Source organism: Oncorhynchus mykiss, chromosome 2, assembly GCF_013265735.2.
Source record: "Oncorhynchus mykiss isolate Arlee chromosome 2, USDA_OmykA_1.1, whole genome shotgun sequence".
Classification (NCBI taxonomy): Eukaryota; Metazoa; Chordata; class Actinopteri; order Salmoniformes; family Salmonidae; genus Oncorhynchus; species Oncorhynchus mykiss.
This window is the reverse complement of record NC_048566.1, coordinates 31,911,298-31,933,466: the sequence shown is the minus strand read 5'-3', so window position 1 is coordinate 31,933,466 and position 22,169 is coordinate 31,911,298. Positions and strand designations below refer to the sequence as shown.

General features: G+C 46.9%; 1 protein-coding gene across 3 annotated transcripts; it reads right to left on the bottom strand.

Annotated features, from left to right (window-relative positions):
* Positions 1 to 312: 312 nt before the first annotated feature.
* LOC110487037 (SWI/SNF complex subunit SMARCC1) lies at positions 313 to 19,787 on the bottom strand. 3 transcript variants are annotated; one of them, XM_036945739.1, is made up of 26 exons: positions 19,530 to 19,787; positions 18,311 to 18,430; positions 17,978 to 18,063; positions 17,471 to 17,645; positions 17,298 to 17,367; positions 15,705 to 15,774; positions 15,523 to 15,598; positions 15,242 to 15,367; positions 14,865 to 14,983; positions 14,588 to 14,718; positions 14,028 to 14,087; positions 13,858 to 13,895; positions 12,658 to 12,779; positions 12,471 to 12,542; positions 12,173 to 12,286; positions 11,745 to 11,898; positions 11,279 to 11,449; positions 10,939 to 11,197; positions 10,211 to 10,372; positions 8,905 to 8,987; positions 5,244 to 5,385; positions 4,968 to 5,140; positions 4,444 to 4,578; positions 2,422 to 2,689; positions 2,106 to 2,222; positions 313 to 2,004 (listed from the first exon to the last, which is right to left on the bottom strand). In XM_036945739.1, exons 1-26 carry the CDS (start codon positions 19,713 to 19,715, stop codon positions 1,913 to 1,915), a joined length of 3,321 nt encoding a protein of 1,106 aa, XP_036801634.1. In that variant the 5' UTR covers positions 19,716 to 19,787; the 3' UTR covers positions 313 to 1,912. The 3 variants fall into 3 exon arrangements, with proteins under 3 accessions (XP_036801634.1, XP_036801635.1, XP_036801636.1); XM_036945740.1 differs by having other exon boundaries at positions 1,818 to 2,004; positions 14,865 to 14,959; XM_036945741.1 differs by having other exon boundaries at positions 1,818 to 2,004; positions 8,905 to 8,960; positions 19,530 to 19,786.
* Positions 19,788 to 22,169: the final 2,382 nt, after the last annotated feature.

Below are 22,169 nucleotides of genomic sequence, written 5' to 3'. Positions count from 1 at the left end.
GACCCCTCACCAGTCAAAAGCTGATTGTTTTGCTTTGAGGTGTTGTTGTGTGCCCGACAGTGTTTAATATGAAATATGGCTTTAGTTATTTTTTGCCAGCATAAAATGATTACCCCAAAATATGTATAGAGAAAGATAGGAAAGAGAATATTCTGAACTTCCTATTTCCCTGGATAATATGACCATTTCGTCATGCTCTAGTCTAGATATTGTAGTCCCTCCCTGAAATAATACAAATCTATAAATTCAATCAAGTGTAAGCACCAAATCCAACATTTTGTTCAGAATAAAATGAACTACTGAAAACAGACATCACTTAATACAAAAACAATTTATTAGACATTGTCCAAGTACCAACAGACCTGAAGAAACAATACAAAAAAAAATGCTACAAACTTCCAAGAACAAAGATAACTGAAATCTACACAAAGTTTATTCTTAAAAATACATGACCATAAAACCAAAAAAAAAGATACAAGATGTAAGGGGGTTCTCATCATTTGTGATATAACAGACTGGAAAGACCTTGAATGAGGAAGTGTGTGAGAGCGTGAGAGACGCTGTGTGTATGTGATATTCTACCTGAGGGGGGGGGGGGTAACAGTAACGCAGCAGTCACGTGGGCAGCGAATGAGAGAGGGGTACTAGAGGTAGCAGAGGGGTGCGCAGAGCAGAGAGGTAGCTAGCAGAGAGCAAGAGCAGTTCTAGAGAGGTAGCAGACAGACAAAGAGAAAGGAGGCAGAGGTAGCAGAAAGGTGTAGAGGGGTGTTGAAATGGACGAAGATGGATGAAGAGGTGTAGCGGTAGCAGAAAGGTGTATAGGGGTGTTGAAATGAACGAAAATGGATGAAGAGAGGTAGCGGTAGCAGCTACATTATCAGCACCAGAACAGCTAGATGCCCACTCCACCACTGAGGAGGAGCACATGGTTTTTAACTTCAACTATATCACCATATCTAGCTCACTAAAAGGATGGATGAATGTCAGTGGGATATTAGGCCTGTGTGTGAGCAGCCTCCAGTGTACTAGAGCAGGGTTCAGCTAAGTGTGTGAGTAGTACAGTGCTATGCCTGGCTGGTGGGGGCTATGAGTTATGGGCCCTCTGGACACCCCCATCGATCGGTGGTTTGACCCATGTGATAGGAGGGGCGGGGGGCAGAGCAGCCGAGCAGACAGTCAAACACCTGTCTCAGCTGTACGCACATTCTGCTCTTCTGACACACCAACAACGTACACACAAACACATGAACACACACTTTGGACTACAGTGTTTTTAGCTTCAGAAGAGCGAAGTGGAGAGGTAGATTCTCAGTGAGTGTGTGTGTGTGTGTGTGTGAAGGGAGGGTTACTGGCCCCCTCTGTGTGTGTCGAAGGAACCTTCATGATCCCATTCATTACAGTACACAACACACGTCCCTAAACGATCAACTAGCCCTCAAACCCAACTAGCTCCCCCTGGTGTTGTGTTGGGGGAAGACGTGAGGGAGGGGGAGGAAGGGGGGGAGTTGGTGTTGCGCTGAAGGAGAGGAAGAGACTACTGTGTCTTTCTAAAAAGGTGAGAGGGAAAAGTGGGAGTTTTCCGATTTCCTCCAGGAATATCAGCTTCATATTCTTTTAAAATAGAGAACACACAATATATTCTTAAAAATGACTGGGAGGAGCCTATCTGATCTGTCCCACACCAGACTGACTGAGGAGAAAACAGTGTTCTTACTAGGAGGGCCAGAGCCACAGACCCCTTGACGCTGTGCCCTGAGAGGGAGGTGTGTGTGTGTGTGTGTGTGTGTGTGTGTAAGCCAGGATGAGTTTTTGGAGCTGAGAGAACACTCAGCCAGTAGCAAGGCCATCAATGAGCTGAGGATTTATAAGAGGTGAGTGTGTGTTGGTGTGTGTTTGTTTGGGGGCAGGGATCTTAGCTGTCAGCAACTCGTGCTGGGGCTGCCGCTTGAGGTCCCACAGATGCTGGGGGCATACCATCAGGCTGTACAGGCGAGGGGCCAGGGTCTGAGGACAGAGAACACGCTGGTTTGAGAATGGGACACACCAACACACACACTTTTCTGGCTGATTAGGATCTGGAAGGCAGATACGGATAGTGTACTCACACATGCCGTTGGGGGCTCCAGGGTGGCGGGGACCCATCATGGGAGGCATGCTGCCAGTGGGGGGGCCGCCAGGCATCATGCGTCCTGGCATGGGTTGACCGGGCCCTCCCATTGGTCCTAAACAGAAGGAGAGGCTTGGTGAGACTCTTGGCCTATCACAGAATCAGTGTGCTGGAACATGTTTTTGAAAACAGACTAATGTTTCCGAGCTGATATTTGGTGTTATTCCCTTGCCTTGGATATAGTTCCAGGACTTTTGGGGTCTTTGTGTGCTTCTTTGCTGAGAAATGGTGTGCTCCAGTGTGTGTGTCCTTACCGGTCTGTTGCGGGTGGTGGGGACCCATGGGGTGGAACCCGGGTCCGGGAGGGCCGTGTCCGGAGTGCATGGCGGGAGGGGGTCCGTGGTGGGAGGGTCCGTGGTGCATGCCTGGCCCTGGGGGACCATGGTGGGGTGCGGGGCCCTGGGCCACTGTGTTGGCCTGCTGCTGCTCCATCTGCTGGCGGGCCTTCATCTCAGCATACTTCAGCTGCTCCATGTGGAAGGCCTGGCGCTCCGTCAGCAGCTGCTGCCTCTGCAACTCCAACTGGGGGGGGGGGGGGGGGGGTCATGTTATCATACTATTAATCAAGATTATCATTCCCCTTCACTTCTCAAAAGCCCACTGTCCACAAGTAGAAGATCATTACTCATAGTATCACTTTGAAAAGATAATCATGTCAATAAAGCTAATTTCATTGGACAGAGAGAGAGGATGATAAACCAAGTCAACAGTGTAAAGGGAGCAGGGCGGTGATGCAGAAACAGCTTCATTTCATGGATTGATAAATCAAAGAATGAAGGAGAGGAATAAGAAGAGAAAGGAAATCATTTTAAAATAAGAGTATAAGCCATAAAGACAAGCTGATCACGATAGCGGACATTATGACAGAAGGGAAGAACGGTACAGCGGGAGAGAGGAAAAGCTATGGAATGAGACTGTGGGGAGGAAGAGAGGGGGCAGTGAAACAGGACCACTCTGGAAGCAGGAAGGAGAGATGAAAAGCAATGGAATGAGACTGTGGGGAGGAAGAGAGGGGGCAGTGAAACAGGACCACTCTGGAAGCAGGAAGGAGAGAGGAAAAGCAATGGAATGAGACTGTGGGGAGGAAGAGAGGGGGCAGTGAAACAGGACCACTCTGGAAGCAGGAAGGAGAGAGGAAAAGCAATGGAATGAGACTGTGGGGAGGAAGAGAGGGGGCAGTGAAACAGGACCACTCTGGAAGCAGGAAGGAGAGAGGGAGCAATGGAATGAGACTGTGGGGAGGAAGAGAGGGGGCAGTGAAACAGGACCACTCTGGAAGCAGGAAGGAGAGAGGGAGCAATGGCTGGAAATGTCGATAAAGGGATTGATTTGCATGCAATAAACCACTAACACACTCTCTGACACGGAATCAATGGGGGGAATTCCATTACCAAAACCCTACAGAGACACAGGGATGGAGAGATGTGGAAAAAGAGATGGGAGGTGAGGAAGTCTATTCCCTGTGTAAGTACATTTGTAGAGGAGGAAGAGTATGAAGTACTAAAGACAGTGAGGAGTGCCCTGATTTAGTGTTTGTATATATGTGTGTGTAAGACGGAGACACAGTGTGTGTATGAGTGTGTGTGTGTGTGTGTGTGTGTATAACCCAGTGTTTACAGCCTGTGGTAGCGGTAGGAGGAGGCAGCATGGGTGCTGTTCCAGAGGGTTATGTAACGACTGGCTGGCCTTTTCATGCACTATTTATCAGGCTGCTCAACTAGGCTGCGGTTCGCAGCAGCTCCACGCTTTACAGAGTTTTACACTCACACACAGCCTGACTTTCCACTGGACTAGAGGCCCACTATCACCCAGCAGTTAGTTGACTAGCTTATTGTATTGCTCTTAAACCATGTGTATCCAAATGGGCACAGCAACGATGCCTGACCCCTCCCCAAGTGCTTTCCCTTCATATGCTTACATGCTCTTTACTCTACTATCCTGTGTACTCCGCAACTACCCCTCAAAATTACCACCCATTATTAATGCAAATGTTGTATATTGACACTTCACTTCCTCTGCTTATGTTGTATATTTTGGCCCACTCCCAAAACCTTCTATTTGTTCAGCCAAGTTATCCATCTGTCATTGGCTCTCCCTCACACACATCTCTGAAATGCCTGGATGGGTGACAACTGATATAGATACCGCTAAAATCCAGATGCATATCCAATCCTTTCAACACCCCAAAGGGATCTGAAACTACAAGCACCTTCAACCCGCATGCAGTCTCCCATTGAACTACAATTCCCACAATCCACCGCGGGGCCACTACTTACAGCCTCTTTCTCTCGGTCCATGATGGTCTCCAGCTCCTCAAAGTGTCTGAGCTTGATCTCCAGCTTCTTCATCTGAGTCTCCACCAGCAGAGCCACCAGAGACTTGATCTTCCTCTCCTCCACTGCTGCCAGGTGCTACAGGGACAGCGAGGAATACAGAGGAAAGAGATGTAACGGAAATATAAAGCGTCGCCTTACGGCCAAACTAGACTGGCCAGGTAGTATAAGCGTAGCGCAAGAGCTTTTGAGCCGTGGGCAAAACTGACACCGATTAATGAGATGCTACACCGGCAGCACAAGCATAGCATGAGTGAATGGAGCTGCCGAAGCATCTGTTAAGGCTTCGGATCTATTTCATGCATTTCGAAAAGCCGGCTCACGCTTTCGATATCTGCCTCAGTTTGCTACTTCTGGTTTCGAACGCCAAAAACAGAGCATTCCGAAAAACAGTGCTATGCTTGCGGTGTAGTTTCTGGTTTCGATATACAAAGTGCTATCCCCTTGGCCCTCTGGAAGAAGCAAACCTTGGCCTTGGTGGCAGCTGAGGCGAGGGCAGCGGCGGCTGCAGTGGCAATGTTCCCCTCCCCGCCGTCCGGCTCTAGCTTCTTCCTCTCCTCTTCCTCCTTTCCCATCGCTCCCTGCTCCTCCTTCTCTTTGTCCTCCTCTGAGGTCTCCATGGCCTCCTCCTTGTCTTTGTCTGAAAACGTTGCGAAAACATTGAATAAACACCATCATTCAAGTCGATGCAGGACTTATACAACCCAAATACAAAATGTATATTCTGCTTAGATCTACTCTACCTGCTGAAGCCTTGCCCTCTCCTCCCTCACTCTCTTCCTCCTCCCGTTCAGACGGTTCGGCTGTCTCGCTCTTCACCTTCTGTCCCTCGGCCAGCTTCTCAGCAGACTCACTGGGCTTCTCCGCCTCGTCCTTAGACTCAGCCTGAGACAGAGACAGGTAAGACTAAAGTGTTACACAGCTGATTATATTTACAGCGCCTTCGGAAAGTATTCAGACCCCTTGACTTTTTCCACATTGTAGTACGCTACAGCCATATTCATAAATTGATGAAAAATAAAATTCCTTCGCAATCTACACACAATACCCCATAATGACAAAGCGAAAACAGGTTTTTTGAAATGTTAGCCAATATATAAAATAAAAAACAGAAATACTTTATTTACATAGGTATTCAGACCTTTTGCTATGAGACTTGAAATTGAGCTCAGGTGCATTGTGTTTCCATTGATCATCCTTGAGATGTTTCTACAACTTGATTCGAGTCCACCTGTGGTTTATTCAATTGATTGAACATGATTTGGAAAGGCACACACCTGTCTATATAAGGTCCCACAGTTGACAGTGCATGTCAGAGCAAAAACCAAGCCATGAGGTCAAAGGAATTGTCCGTAGAGCTCCGAGACAGGACCGTGTCGAGGCACAGATCTGGGGAAGGGTACCAAAACATTTCTGCAGCATTGAAGGTCCCCGAGAACACAGTGGCCACCATCATTCTTAAATTGAAGAAGTTTGGAACCACCAAGACTCTTCCTAGAGCTAGCCGTGCGGCCAAACTGAGAAACCGGGGGAGAAGGCCCTTGGTCAGGGAGGTGAACAAGAGCCAGATGGTCACTGACAGAGCTGTAGCGTTCCAGAAGGACAACCATCTCTGCAGCACTCCACCAATCATGTCTTTATGGTAGAGTGGCCAGACAAAACCACTCCTCGGTAAAAGGCACATAACAGCCAGCTTGGAATTTGACAAAAGGCACCTAAAGACTCTCAGACCATGAGAAACAAGATTCTCTGGTCTGATGAAACCAAGATTGAACTCTTTGGCTTGAATGCCAAGCATCACATCTGGAGAAAACCTGGCACCATCCCTACGGTGAAGCATGGTGGTGGCAGCATCATGCTGTGGGGATGTTTTTCAGCGGCAGGGACTGGGAGACTAGTCAGACAGAGAGATCCTTGATGAAAACCTGCTCCAGAGTGCTCAGGACCTCAGACTGTGGTGAAGAATCACCTTCCAAAAGGACAACGACCATAAACACACAGCCAAGACAACACAGGAGTGGCTTCGGGACAAGTTTGTGAATGTCCTTGAGTGGCCCAGCCAGAGCCCCGACTTGAACCCGATCGAACATCTCTGGAGAGACCTGAAAATAGCAGTGCAGCGACACCCCCCATCCAACCTGACAGAGCTTGAGAGGATCTGCAGAGAAGAATGGGAGAAACTCCCCAAATACAGGTGTGCCAAGCTTGTAGTGTCATACCCTAGAAGACTCGAGGCTGTGATCGCTTCCAAAGGTGCTTCAATAAAGTATTGAGTAAAGGGTTTGAAGACTTATGTAAATGTGAAAATAAAAATAACTTTAAAAATATAAATACACCTTTGGAAAAAAAATATTTAAAAAAAAACTTGTTTTTGCTTTGTCATTATGGGGTATTGTGTGTCAACTGATAAGATTTTTTTTCTTCCAATTTTAGAATAAGGCTGTAACGTAACAAAATGAGGGAAAAAGTCAAGAGGTCTGAATACTTTCGAATCCACCGTACATACAGGTCACACAGAACTGAGAAACATGATATAGGATGATATAGAGCTGAGACATACCAAACTGAAGACTATAGCCAGACAGCTCTCAATTACCCAAGAGGAAAAATATGCAAAACCGAACGAGGGTCAAAGCTAATGCCCTGCATTTCAATAAGCCTGCAGTAAAGCCATCAGGACTAGAACCGGTGTGGATAGGCGATGGCTAATGAAGGTTAATGAACATTTCAGCCTCTACAGTGGTCACTGATGCATGGCTGACTCCTGCTAATGTTATCTGTGGCGTTACATTTGCCCCGTGGCCTTCCTAAACACAGACAGATAGGGTGGATGGATGGAGAGAGAGAGAAGAATAGAGTAAGCCAAAGATGGAAGGAGAGAAGTAAATGGAGGGGCAGCCAGCTTTAAAAAATAAAGTTAAAAACTGTTTGACCGTCTTCGGTGCACATATGAATGTATCCTACAATGTAACTGCAACGAGATGGATGTTGTTCTTCTTTGTTTTATTATCTCGTGGTCATACTGTGTTCAAACGTGTTCGATTTTGCCTTGCCATCTGGTTTCAAGAGGACCACAATGGAAATAAGTCCCAGACTTTGTGTGTTATCCTCCGTGATTTTACTGATGTACATAAACTCGGCAAAAAAAGAAACATCCCTTTTTCAGGACCCTGTCTTTCAAAGATAATTCGGAGAAATCCGATTAACTTCACAGATCTTCATTGTAAAGGGTTTAAACACTGTTTCCCATGCCTGTTCAATGAACCATAAACAATTAATGAACAATCACCTGTGAAACGGTTGTTAAGACACTAACAGCTTATAGACAGTAGGCAATTAAGGTCACAGTTATAAAAACTTAGGACTGCCTGAGTTACACCAGGAACACACAATCCCTCCATCAGTGCTCAGACTGTCCGCAATAGGCCGAGAGAGGCTGGACTGAGGGCATGTAGGCCAGTTGTAAAGGCAGGTCCTCACCAGACATCACCGGCAACAACGTCGCCTATGGGCACAAACCCACCGTCGCTGGACCAGACAGGACTGGCAAAAAGTGCTCTTCACTGACGAGTCGCGGTTTTGTCTCACTAGGGGTGATGGTCGGATTCGAGTTTATCGTCGAAGGAATGAGCGTTACACCGAGGCCTGTACTCTGGAGCGGGATCGATTTGGAGGTGGAGGGTCCATCATGGTCTGGGGCGATGTGTCACAACATCATTGGACTGAGCATGTTGTCATTGCAGGCAATCTCAGCGCTGTGTGTTACAGGGAAGACATCCTCCTCCCTCATGTGGTACCCTTCCTGCAGGCTCATCCTGACAGTGCCACCAGCCATACTGCTCATTCTGTGGGTTATTTCCTGCCATACAGGAATGTCAGCGTTCTGCCATGGTCAGCGAAGAGCCCAGATGTCAATCCCATTGAGCACGTCTGGGACCTGCTCGATCGGAGGGTGAGGGCTAGGGCCATTCCCCCCAAAAATGTCCGGGAATTTGCAGGTGCCTTGGTGGAAGAGTGGGGTAACATCTCACAGCAAGAACTGGCAAATCTGGTGCAGTCCATGAGGAGGAGATGCACTGCAGTACTTAATGCAGCTGGTGGCCACACCAGATACTGACTGTTACTTTTGATTTTGACCACCCCTTTGTTCAGGGATACATTATTCAATTTCTGTTAGTCACATGTCTGTGGAACTTGTTCAGTTTATGTCTCAGTTGTTGAATCTTCTGTTCATACAAATATTTACACATGTTAAGTTTGCTGAAAAGAAACAGTTGACAGCACGGACGTTTTTTGTTGTTGCTGAGTTTATATGGCTTTTTCAAGTTTTATGTGAGCTGTATTTTTTTATGGTCGAATTAATAAACTATGCTAAAGACCTCTCTCGTCCCTGGGCTTTCTCACCTTGTCAGGCTGCTGGGAGTCGGAGTCTGTGTCCACCTTCTCGATCTCTGCTGGCTCTACAGTGACAGAGAGAGAAGGAGGGGCTTAGAGTAGAGGGATAGACAAAGAACAAGACATTTCTCAGAGAAAATGATCAAACAGATTATGCATCATAAGTAGATGCTCGCCATGACTCAGACATTATTGTGGTTAGGAATGACAGTGTGTGTGTGTGTGTGTGCGTGCGTGCGTATCTGCAGAAAGCGAGCGGGTCGATGTGGAGTGAGAGTGCATGAATGTGTGTGTTTGAAAAAGCATGCACGCATGTGCATTTGGGCACGTTTTTTACTATGCGAGTATTGACCTGTATGAGAGATGGTAGACTGCTTTGGGGAGGGTATTGAATGCATTTAGGCCATTTATTGGTTGTTGATGCATGTATGTGTAACATGCATTTATTCATGTGTAATTGCCGATTGAGCGATTGCTGTGTGTGTACCAGGCATTGAGGCCGTGGCACATGGCATAGTGTGTTGACCCAGTTTCAATCCCTTCCCCAACGCCCCATCTGCCATTCTAATCCACTGGACACCACGACAGCCGGGCACAGGCATATAACACACTCTGAAGAAACCTCTACGTTGCCATTGGCCATCTAGATTTCAGCTGGCACCTCAAAATGTTCTGGTGAGAATACACATCTGGGTTTACCCACGCGAGCGCACACACACACACACGCAGGAGGTAGGAATAAGGTCTAGGTGACCTGCGGACAGCTGGCTACTAGCAGCCTCGCCCTAACCTGTTAGCTGTGGTCTGTGTGTGTCTTGGCTATTTGCTGCCCTCCACTGGTAACACTCAGTACTCCATCTAAATGTGGGGGTGTGTATCTGGGTGAGTATTTTGTGTAAGTGAGTGAGTATTGCATGCATGAGTATGTTTGATGTATGTGATGAGAGAATGTTTCTGTATGTTTATATGAAGGCCTGTGTGTTTACACAATTCTATATGTATTGCTATTTGATACTGTGACTTTATTGAGGTGTTCCAAACCATATGTCTTCTGCAGAGGGACAAGAGAGCCATGAGAAAACACGTTTTGACCAGTCATGGAAATAAAAGTGCTAATATCAAATTGGCTCCCTATTTAAAAAGATGGAGAATGAGCTATGAAGGAATAATACTGGAGTTTTGGTGCCACAACCAACTGTGATAGTTTTTGAGTACGCTTGAGTATTTATTTATTTTTTATCTACCTTCGCTAATGTGCGACCGTGTGTGTATGTATATCTGAAAGCATGTGTTCTGTTCCGAGTGTGTGTTTTACCGGTCTTCTCGGGCTCCTCGGGGGCGGTTCCTGCGATGCCGCTGCTCTCCAGGCCATAGGCGGGGTCTACCTTGCCCGTGCTGCGGGCCGCCTCCTGCACCTTCTTCACATGGGCCTCCACCAGCTCTGCTGGCACCTCCTCACGCACACGGCTAAACTCCTCTGGAAAGAGAGGAAGACACTGTGGTTAGCTACAGACTCACACCTTGTGATAGTCCCTCCACACACACACACACACAGATATGTTCAAACACACAGCGATATTACACACACACAACCGTATCATTACGACACACTACATGCAGCGTGATATTACATACAAATGAAAACATCTTATTTTGTGAATAAACACATTGTGATAAAACACCCTTGCAAATGACCCACACACCCAGTCCCCGCAACACGCACCCAGTCCCCGCAACACGCACCCAGTCCCCGCAACACGCACCCAGTCCCCGCAACACGCACCCAGTCCCCGCAACACGCACCCAGTCCCCGCAACACGCACCCAGTCCCCGCAACACGTACCCAGTCCCCGCAACACGCACCCAATCCCCGCAACACGCACCCAGTCCCCGCAACACGCACCCAGTCCCCACAACACGCACCCAGTCCCCACAACACGCACCCAGTCCCCACAACACGTACCCAGTCCCCACAACACGTACCCAGTCCCCACAACACGCACCCAGTCCCCACAACACGCACCCAGTCCCCACAACACGTACCCAGGGCTGCCTTGGCGGCGGCAGAGGCCACACGGGGGTCCACCACGGAGGCCAGGAAGGCCACGGTGCTCATGACAGGGTTGCCTGACTGGCTGAAGGGTACGGGCTGGTAGGCCAGGGGGCCCAGGGACGACTCAGAGTTCTCCAGGTAGGGGTCCTCGATGGGCAGACGCAGGAAGTGCAGGATACACTCGTCCTGGGTGCGCGAGCCCACGTGCTCCGACACCTTGTTCCAGTCGTCCTTGTACATCTCCAGAGCCTGGTAGGGAGGAGATAGAGGAATGAGAAGGGCTCTGATAGGCTGGTAGGTTTTAGATTACGTCTGTTGTGACTGACGTACCTCCAATAGGAGCAGAGTCTCCTGCTCGGTCCACTCCCGGCCGCCGCTGGTTCCTTTACTCTTGGGGTTCTTCTTGGAGTAGAGGTCGTTACGCAAGCCAAAGTTCTGCATGTCAGAGGGCTTGTCTTTGCCCTTCTCTGGGAAGTTGATCATCTGCTGGCCAGAGGGGATCTAGAAGGACGGAGGAGAGACAGGGGAGGAGGTTGAAAGGAATTACACTGTGGTCAGAGGATGCAGTGAACACTCTCACACAATCGCTCAACATTTGTGACCCATTAAATCATCAAAAATCAATGGCTACAGACACACAACGCCTGTATGTGTATTTGGATATAATTCGCTATCGGCACTAACAGGCTTGGGTTTAAAGACCCTTCCCCTAGCCCCTACTCCCTCAGTATCCAATGACCTGAAAGGACTGGATAGGTGAAAGCAATGTGGCCAAAGCTCCATGTAGTTTTCTAACCTGTGGGGGGCGGTGGTGCATTGGCGTCAGGCCAGAGGGGGTGTCAGCCAGCACGTTGAAGTGGGGGGTGGGCGGGGGGCCCATGGGGAGGGGCCGGCTCTCAGCATCCACCTGGTAGTTCACCAGCCCCCACTGCTCCAGGAACGCATGCACCCTAGTAGTTAGATACATGCAAAGAATATACTCCACAATCATCACTCTTGATCAGTGATCTAGAGCAAGACAAAACAGTCCAACTAAACCTGGGTCTTATTCATTAGGCACCAAACAGAAAGAATCTGACTGGAGCAATAAGGAACAACCTAAACTAGTCATATTTTTAAAGAAACGCATATTACAAAGTGTTTTGCATACGGTGTGCCCTGACAAACAATGACCTAGCTTCTGCCCTAAGGAATCCATTTCATGTTGACCCCTTGACCCTTCACCTCATGACGGCACACACGTCTCCGGTTAGGTTCCTGCGGCAGGAGGTGGAGGTCAGGTACTCCTGGGGGTTGAGCCGGTACGTGTCGATCATGAAGTTACGGTAGGCCAGGTATCTGACAGGGACAAACACATTTTACAAACAAACCACTGAATCGTCAGAACAAATAAGGACATAATGTGTTAGACAAAAATGTGTGTGTGTGTGTACAACGAAAAATTATTAGTGAAAGCGTGCGTCTGCGGTTCTTTAATGGGTTGAGTGAGTTGTGTGTGGGGCAGTGTTCTTTGCGGACTCACATTTCTGGGGACTTGGACTTGTTCTTGCCGTTGAAGAACTCTGGCAGTGCACGCCTCTCAATCTCATGGATACTGAAAGGGATGGGGGGGATAAACTCAGACACAAACATAAAATACAGCCCAACACCCCCACCCAAGACACACACAATACACCACCCACACACTAAGAACAGTGGGCCATCCTCACCAGTTGTAGTCGAACCAGGCGGCGTAGCTGGGGATGATGATGTGGTGGGTCTGCTCGGTCACGTTGTCCTCGCTTGAGTCGATGAGGCGGTTGACCTCGGCCTTGCCCTGCTCCTCCTCCTCCTACAGGGGGAGACAGAGTCACACAGATGAGATCAGGTCAACATAGGCAAGCAAGGAGAGCAGAATTTTGGCTAGGGGGTAGGTCAGTTTCTATTATATACAAATGGAGGATAAATGTCAGAAAAGCAGAATTTCCAGATTCATCCGGAATAATCCCATCCCAAATGTAGGAGAACTGAATCAGAATGAGACTGGGTCCGGTGCTACTTTACTGCTTACAGAACAGGACCTGGTTTCCCAAAAACATCTTACGGCTAAGATCATCGTTAGAACATAGGCAGCATCGTTAAGTCTCTGAGGTGTTTCCCCAAAACCATCATTAATAACGGTGCACTTGAAAACACTTGGGATGTAATGCATGCCTCAGACCAATCATAGAACAGGGAAGTGTGTCGTCAGATGCTTTATTTGCCCTCCCGCGTCACTTCTAGACCTCCGCTAAACATAGACTGATAAACCATGTGGGTCTATGTGACCGCCGATAACTTCAGAACACAGTTGACTACAAATACAAAAGTTGCCAATATCTCTGCGATGGACACAAACAAGCGGCATATTAAAACCCAACTGAGTTATATTTTGCTACTCGTAGGCTACTGTCTAATTTGCCTCAATATATTTCATGGTGTGTAGCCTAACGATGTGCCAAATTGGTGACTTAGTGCATTGTCATTGGATAAGCATTATAATAAGTGGACTCAATATTTGCAGCCGTAGGTGGTAATAGGAGCTGATCCGTCATCAGTATTGTGAAATAATTATAATTTTAAGGAAAGATTTTAATGGAGAAAGCTGATCCGAGACCAGCACTACCAGGCCTAAGTTCCAACGCTATCGGGAAACCGGGCCCAAATCTACAAATGGGTAGACATTGCTTCTAAACACTGACACCAGGCCAGATATTCTTCCATCCCTCTTCTGGATATGCTAAGAAGTGGGGGTTAGGATAATCTGATCCTAGATCTATAAATGATGACTATGGTTGTGGATGAATAGGGAACAGTTGACAATGAAGATAGAAAAGAGACCGCATTTAGAGGCAATCATTAAAGGTTAAGGGAAAAAAAACGGGTGTTACCTTGCCTCCGGAGACCACAGAGTCATCCTCCAGATCATCTGGAAGACCGAGAGGGGACGTTATGACATCACTCTATCCATTGCTTGACTCAATACATCTCGGTGATTGAAGGTTTAGTACTGAGACAGGTATATACTTAAACACTGAAATAGTTCTGCACACACACTTACCCAAGTCAGCCACGGCCCCTCCCTTCACTGGGGTGTTCTCGCTATCTTTCTTAGGGTTCACTGAGGACAGGGAAGAAGAAAAATAGGCTGAAGAAAAGCCAGAGAGTATGGTAAGGGTGAAATACACTGACAGTAGCTAAAGGCTGCCTCTTCTCTTGTAAGCTCTCTTTTCGAATAGCACTCCATTCAATGCACCACTGAAGAAAGTCCCCCCCCGGGCAATTCCATGCCATCTTGGCAAGGACAGAGTGTACATGTGTAACAATTAGTTATTTTCTAACTCAGAGAGGAACAAACTGCAGTTACTACAGAGAGGAATAAACTGCAAGTCAACATGGTGACAAGCTTAAGATGGATGTACTGAGAGAAAGAAACAGGACCATGAGAAAGAACGGGAGATTTACAACATGTGATTTAGAGTGACTGAGCCAATGAAGGAGGACGGAGGGGGGTACCACGGGGAGGTAGGGGTGAGAAAGAGGACAGAGTGAAGGATCGAGAGGGAGGAGAGCAGATGTGGGAGAGGGAGACAAGAAGGATGAGTTGGACAATCAACTGACCGTTCTTGGGCAAAGTGACCTCCTCCATGCTGGGAACAGGCGAGGGGTCCTCCATGTCCTTGGTCAGGTCCTCTTCCTCCTCCTCCTCCTCGCCACGGTGGCCACGACGCTTCCAGTGAGACCCAGGATTCCTGGGGACAGGAGAAGAGGTCAAAAGGTCAGAAGTTTGCCCAAGACACCTATCCAGGGTCAGTTTAGTGTTTTTCTCCCCAATGGCTAAGGTTATGATTTGGGAAGGTTAAGCTTGTCCTAGATCTGTAGTTATTGGGGGACTCACCCCTTCTTGCCACCCTTCTTGCGAGACTCGGCTGGGGTGGTCGGGGGAGATGGCGAGCGCCTCCTCTTCTTCCCGGCGGCGTTGGCCTTGCGCTCCTTACGATCGGGTGTACGGGAAGACTGATCAGAACCACGAGGGATGGCCAGATGAGAGAGAGAGAGAATGAGAAGATGGAACAGTCTCACACAGAGGGGAGCGGGGGAGGAGGAGAAGAGGGAGGATGTGGTGGTGAGGAGAGGAGAGCTTGAAAGGATGGGTGACACGAGACAGACAAGAACAAGACAACAATCCACCGTGCAGAGCCTTGTGGTGCAGCAACTCACCGAGACACACACTTCCTAAGAATCCATAACACACACCTCAAGAGTTTGGCCTACCTCCTCCTCCTTAGGGAAGATCCTCTGGCGGAAGCTCACAGTCTTCTTGTTCTCGTCCACCTCATAGTCTTCCTCATTCATCCACTCGTTGAAGGCGTCGGTGTCCAGGACCCACTTGGCATGCACCTGGGAGAGGAGAGGGGGAGAGGAGTCGAAGCTAATCCACTACTCAAGGGTGGTGTTGTCTGCTAGTACTATTCAGGCTGGAGGCAGGGGTTCATTTTGCGCATATATATATATAAATAAAAAATATTAAACATGACAGGATGCTCGATCCTCACCTTCCAGGGCTTCTCAGAGATGGGTGGGTCCTCCACATCCCCTTCCACGTCACTGGTGGACACCCAGGTGTCATAACTGACCACACAGAGAAGAGGGGTTAAAGGTCAGTAACAGGTCACAGTGGGTGGACGTGTAAGAGGGCAGAGTGGACCAGCAAAGCTGAACAGTGCCAGTCTCTCACCTGTCTGGGTACATGCCCCAGTGCACCAGCACCTGCTTGTCCTTACGCATGACCGGACGCAGCCACTCCTCTGCAAGACAAACACACAGCTTGCTATCAGCATATACACACACATCCTCAAGTAATGCATACCGACTGCTGTATTAATAACAGTATATTACTGTATACACACGTCACTTTCTTTGAAATGTGATATGAGAGTAGAGTAAGCCTCAGTAACGTGACCATAAGGAATTGGATTCAAAGACTACAGTACAATCCCACCTATACCAGTATATAATATAATATATATATACACTGCTCAAAAAAATTAAGGGAACACTAAAATAACACATCCTAGATCTGAATGAAATACTCTTATTAAATAGCGTTGGTGGATGGAGCGAGACATGATGTCCCAGATGTGCTCAATTGGATTCAGGTCTGGGGAACGGGCGGGCCAGTCCATAGCATCAACGCCTTCCTCTTGCAGGAACTGCTGACACACTCCAGCCACATGAGGTCTAGCATTGTCTTGCATTAGGAGGAACCCAGGTCTCACAAGGGGTCTGAGGATCTCATCTCGGTACCTAGTGGCAGTCAGGCTACCTCTGGTGAGCACATGGAGGGCTGTGCGGCACCCCAAAGAAATGCCACCCTACACCATGACTGACCCACCGCCAAACCGGTCATGCTGGAGGATGTTGCAGGCAGCAGAACGTTCTCCACGGCGTCTCCAGACTCTGTCACGTGCTCAGTGTGAACCTGCTTTCTCTCATGGACAGAATACCACCCTCATGGAGTCTGTTTCTGGCCGTTTGAGCAGACACATGCACATTTGTGGCCTGCTGGAGGTCATTTTGCAGGTCTCTGGCAGTGCTCCTCCTTGTACAAAGGCGGAGGTAGCGGTCCTGCTGCTGGGTTGTTGCCCTCCTACGGCCTCCTCCACGTCTCCTGATGTACTGGCCTGTTTCCTGGTAGCGCCTCCATGCTCTGGACACTACGCTGACAGACACAACTTCTTGTCACAGCTCGCATTGATGTGCCATCCTGGATGAGCTACACTACCCGAGCCACTTGTGTGGGTTGTAGACTCCGTCTCATGCTACCACTAGAGTGAAAGCACCGCCAGCATTCAAAAGTGACCAAAACATCAGCCAGGAAGCATAGGAACTGAGAAGTGGTCTGTGGTCACCACCTGTAGAACCACTCCTTTATTGGGGGTGTCTTGCTAATTGCCTATAATTTCCACCTGTTGTCTATTCCATTTGCGCAACAGCATGTGAAATTTATTGTCAACCAGTGTTGCTTCCAAAGTGGACAGTTTGATTTCACAGAAGTGTGATTGACTTGGAGTTACATTGTGTTGTTTAAGTGTTCCCTTTATTTTTTTGATCAGTGTGTATTTATTTTTTTCCCAATTTTAGTAATTTAGCAGATACACTTATCCCGAGTTCTCTGTGCTGGTCCCCCGTGGGAATTGAGCCCACAACCCTGGCGTTGCAAGCCCCATGCTCTACCAATTGAGCCTCATGGGATCAAGCAACAAAGTAGATGATATATACATTGCAAGGGGGTGATTTATTTCCTTTCTCAGTAGAGCACATCACTTACCATCCTCCTGCTGGGTTGGAGAGGGGTAGATATGATGGGTGGCCTTAGACTTGTCCTCAGTGATGGAGCCCTAAAGGAAAGAAGTTAGGAGTGACTTCCGATGCCATTTGAATGTCTGGCGAGTGGTGACAATCCTACCATTGGTTGGTGTGATTTGGGTGGGCGTGTCTTACCTGGTGTCTCTTGATGATGTCCTTCAGCTTATTGGCCTGCTTCTGCTCCATGTCATGCACCAGGAATACGGTTGGTCGAGTCAGGCAGTTATTCTGAACCAGGGTCTTCTCTACATTCAAGAACATCTCTACATTCCTATCCATCCTGGAGGGGTTCTGCAGGTCAAACCTACGCCTGCACAGATAGGAGGGATAGAACATGCTTTTGTTACTTACAGTGTCAACTCAACAGGGCATCCTTATTTCCCCTCCCTCTCTTGTGACTCCATAGGAGAAAGAACATTTGAACAATTCATTCTACAAGTCATATAAGTGCTCTTGGTCCAAGGTGGGAACGATGCATTTATTATAATATTTGTTTTAGCCCCCCTTTTCGCGGCCGGCTGCGACAGAGCCTGGACTCGAACCCAGAATCTCTGGTGGCACAGCTAGCACTGCAGTGCTTTTAGACCACCCGGGAGGCCTGAATGATGCATTTTTTAAGTGTTCAATCAAGACCCTACTCACCAGCCCTGCTCGCTCTTGAACTTGTAGGTAGAGCCCAGGATGTGACACAGAGCACCCCCTGCCTTGAAGTCCAGGAAGCTCTTGGTCTGATGAGGCAATACAGAAGAAAAGGTGAGGGACGTTCCCACAAGCTGGCTCAGATAGATAAAGACAGGGCAAACTACTGTGACACAAAATGTGCAGAAGTGATTGGGAAGCACTCCAACCCTCTATAGCCCATTCTTCCCTTGCCCAAAAAAGGTCTAGGATTCATTTAAATGTCACTGTGTGTGTAGGTCCCGCCCCTGTCCCAACCTGGTCAGGTGTAAAGATGTGTGTGGAGGAGATACTCACAGGTAACTTGGTGAGGGCAGGGTTGTTGACCCTCCGTCCGAAAGCATCTTCCTGGAACTGAAGCAGCTGCACCACCAGCCCTGCCAGGGACTTATTGGAGGGAGAGTCTGCCTGGACATACTGAGACACCACAAGGCCACTGTGTTAGTCAGGGCGGCACACTCATGTGTGACAAAGGAGGGATTGAATATTGTGAGAACACAGAAGTGTTAGGCTACATGGTCAGACAAACACATGGCCAATGCAGGCACACACAAGATCTTATGAGTAGATAGCACATATTATAAGACCAAAACAGCAGCCTTTCTTAAGTATACGCAGGGTGATATGACATCACATTTTCTTTCAGTGAAGCCCCTTCACTGGTCACTGAAAAGGGTCTTCCTGGTTTCAAGAAAAGCAATACAGTAGAAAATAGTTTATAGTAGCTAGCTACTTCTTTTCAATACAGTTGTTTTCGGAAATACATGACCACGCAGAGGTGTTTTGATGGTTTGCTGCTGTCAACAAAGGCAGCTTTTGCTTGGTTATGTGTGGAACACACTGGTCTCCGAGCGCAAAGTAGTTCAGTACACGAGGTAGTCGAGGTTTCCCATCAAGACGATTCAGCTAATTAGCTAGACATAAATATAAGACATTAATGGCCCAATGATCCGTTTGCTATTATCTGCCCAATCACAATGTTACCAACCGTTAACGTAGCTAACTAACGTTAGTTACATCAAGTCCGGTGCTTTACCGGATCACCTCAATGTTTACATATATGATACAGTTTCAAAACATGCTAATTTAGTTATCTTACCTACCGAAGCTAGTTTTCGCAACGTTAGCTAGCCAGCTACGCTCAGATAGTCAGATGAAAACAACTGTTATTACGTTAGCTACCTTGCTACACTAGATGGGTAGCTTACACAAACAGACAACTCTTCAGCTAGTGTGTTGGCCGTGTAACAAAACAAACGGACAGTACGCTACGGCTGTTCAGTTAGCAGCTAACGTTAGTTAGCCTAGCTATCTCTTGACATGTAATGTTCATGTAATGTTGTGATAGGTTTCTTTAGATCCATGAAGCTAACTATCTATTCATATCTAGTTCACCACAAGTACCAAAATAGGAGCGATAGCTTGAAAGAGATATCTAGATAGCACATCCATTGTGCTAGAGACGCGTGCCTTGATGTTGGAAATCAAATGGAGGTTAAAACCAGCACTCGCTAACCTTTTTGTAGTGTTTCCCGATCCATTGGCGCACCGAATCGATCTGAGAGACCGTTTCTGCGCTCTCCCAGTATTTCGAGGAAGGACCTCCATCCTTCTTACGGCCCACCGCAGTACCGACGCCCATAAGGCCGGCTGCTGGTCCCCCTGAACCCGTTCCACCCGCTGCAGTTGCCGCTGTCGCCATTGTTTCTTGTCTTGTCCGCTGCTGTTTCGCTGCTCAACCGCGTCACTCACAAAGCAGGTTTTCGAATAAAAAAACGCGCACGCGCAGATTTGTAAATAACACAAAGTTGTTGAATCTCGCGATAAAGAGGGTTCATTTGGGAAGGGTCAGTGTGAAGGTCAGGGTTGGAAAAGCCGTACACATTATATTAGGAAATCTGTCGTTATGAACACATATGAATATAGTGGTCTCCATTTTTTTGATTTTCCTACTTTGAATATTACTTTTAAGATAAATTGGACTAAACATTTCTTAAAGAATCCAACTTAAATTTGGAATTTCATCCGTCATTATATCTTATCCAGTTTTGGTGGCCTCACTTTTCTGTTACATTGTAACTACAACATTGATAAGATTCCTACAAAATTATCTGCTTTTCATAGACAAGTATTTTTAGTGTGGTCGTTAATATAATTGTTTTTTTCCCTGCATAGGTATTTCATTTAGAACAATAAGGATATGTTGTATAGATACAAGTCTTTATTTTTTAAGAACTGGTTTAATAATCATATCCTGCTGTGAGTCAACTTTTTATTGCAGAAGGTTTGTTACTGAATTATGAGGATTTTTTAAAATCTCGTTATAATACCACTGTTACACCTAGAGAGTTCGTCTTAGTCTTTGATGCTATTCCATCTGGAACTCTCATGTTTAGAGGTGTAACCAGACCTCACCTTCTTGACCTTCTCTCTTAATACAGGTGACTCTCCAATAGGAAACATTTGTTTCTCATTGCTCCCTCAGAACAACATATCTGTATGTTCCTTTATTTAAAATGGATATTGTATCCATTCCTTATGTCACAACTTACTGGAGGAATACATTTGTCAATAATATCTGTTGGAGAAAAAGTACAGTTATTACCACACAAATATCTACTCGTTAACAAGGTCAAAGAGGTCTCTTTCAGAATGATCCATAAGTATTATCTTGCAAATCATTACCTGAAGAAACTAAAAAAAGACTAACATTAACTGTACTTTTTGTGCTGAACATCCAGAAATAGTTTTGCATTTATTTTGGCATTGTCTATTTTATTTTTTTTATTTTACCTTTATTTAACCAGGCAAGTCAGTTAAGAACAAATTCTTATTTTCAATGACGGCCTGGGAACAGTGGGCAGAACGACAGATTTGTACCTTGTCAGCTCGGGGGTTTGAACTCGCAACCTTCGCTCTAACCACTAGGCTACCCTGCCGCCCCTGCCGTCTACATGTAAAGAAATTATGGAAAGATATTCGTAGTTTTATAATTGTTAATATTCTTGATTACTTTTGTTTTTTTTTATGGAAGAATGTGCTGCTCAGTTTCCTTAACTATAAAAAGGATGAAGGAAAAAAAATGTACCTCATAAATGTAATAGTGCTAATAGCTAAATTTAATATTCAGAAATGTAAATTCACTATTAAAAAACACTCTTCCGTGTTTTCTAGAAAGAACTCGAGCAGTACATTAAGACCATTCTACATTTTTATAATAAGAAAGCTATTAAAACAATCAATATGGGTGCATTTTTTAAAGGTCTTTGTGTAATCTGTATTTTGTTGTACCCCATAGCATATGTTATCATTGTCTGTTTGTATTCTTCTTGTATGTATACTGGTGTTTCTGCAAAAAATAATAATAATACAATAAAACATTTTTTTTTAAGGTCAGGGTTCAATAGCCACAAGCAATACAACAGAAACTGGATAGGCAGCATGACCAGGTGGACTGGGGACGGGGATACCCTTGCAAAAAAAGTTTGCCGTTTTGAAACGTGCAGTAACTGCAGTCGACTGTGGTATTTTGGACGCAGTAATTGCAGAATAACTGCAGTTCAACTGCAGTACACTGTAAACTGCTGTTGACTGTGTTATTTTTGACGCAGTATTTGCAGCATACTGCAGTTATACTGCACTCTGATTGCAATCTTTTTTCGTAAGGGCAGCCAGGAGTCCTCAGGCCAGGTAGTCCTGAGGCATGGTCCTAGGGCTCAGGTCCTGCAGGAGGGGAGAGGGAGAGAGAGATGCTAGAATTAGAGGGAGCACCAGATAAAACAGGAGAATTACACCAGATAGGACAGACTGACCGTTTTCCCCCGGAACATAAACTATTGCAGCATAGATCCTGGAGACTGAGACTGGGGGGTCGGGGACATTGTGGCCTTGTCCGTCGGTACCCCCGGACAGGGCAATCAGGCAGGATATAACCCCACCCACACCAACTTACTACCCTCAGACAAGGCTGAGTATAGCCCACGAAGATCTTCCCCACCACCCGAGCCCAAGGGAGTGCAAAACCGGACAGGAAAGATCATGTCAGTGACTCAACCTACTCAAGTCAAGTATAGCGAAAAAAGCCTGGCGCGACGTGACGCACCCCTCCTAGGGATGGCATGGGAGAGCACTAGTAATCCAGTGACTCAGCCCCCGT

Excerpts from the sequence above, each read along its gene's own strand:
- LOC110487037 (XM_036945739.1), bottom strand. The coding sequence starts at position 19,715 with ATGGCGACAGCGGCAACTGCAGCGGGTGGAACGGGTTCAGGGGGACCA. Across the intron at positions 12,543-12,657 it reads GCCTGGTTCGACTACAACTG|TATCCATGAGATTGAGAGGC; the intron begins GTGAGGATGGCC and ends CATCCCTTTCAG. Across the intron at positions 4,579-4,967 it reads CAGCTGCCACCAAGGCCAAG|CACCTGGCAGCAGTGGAGGA; the intron begins GTTTGCTTCTTC and ends CTGTCCCTGTAG.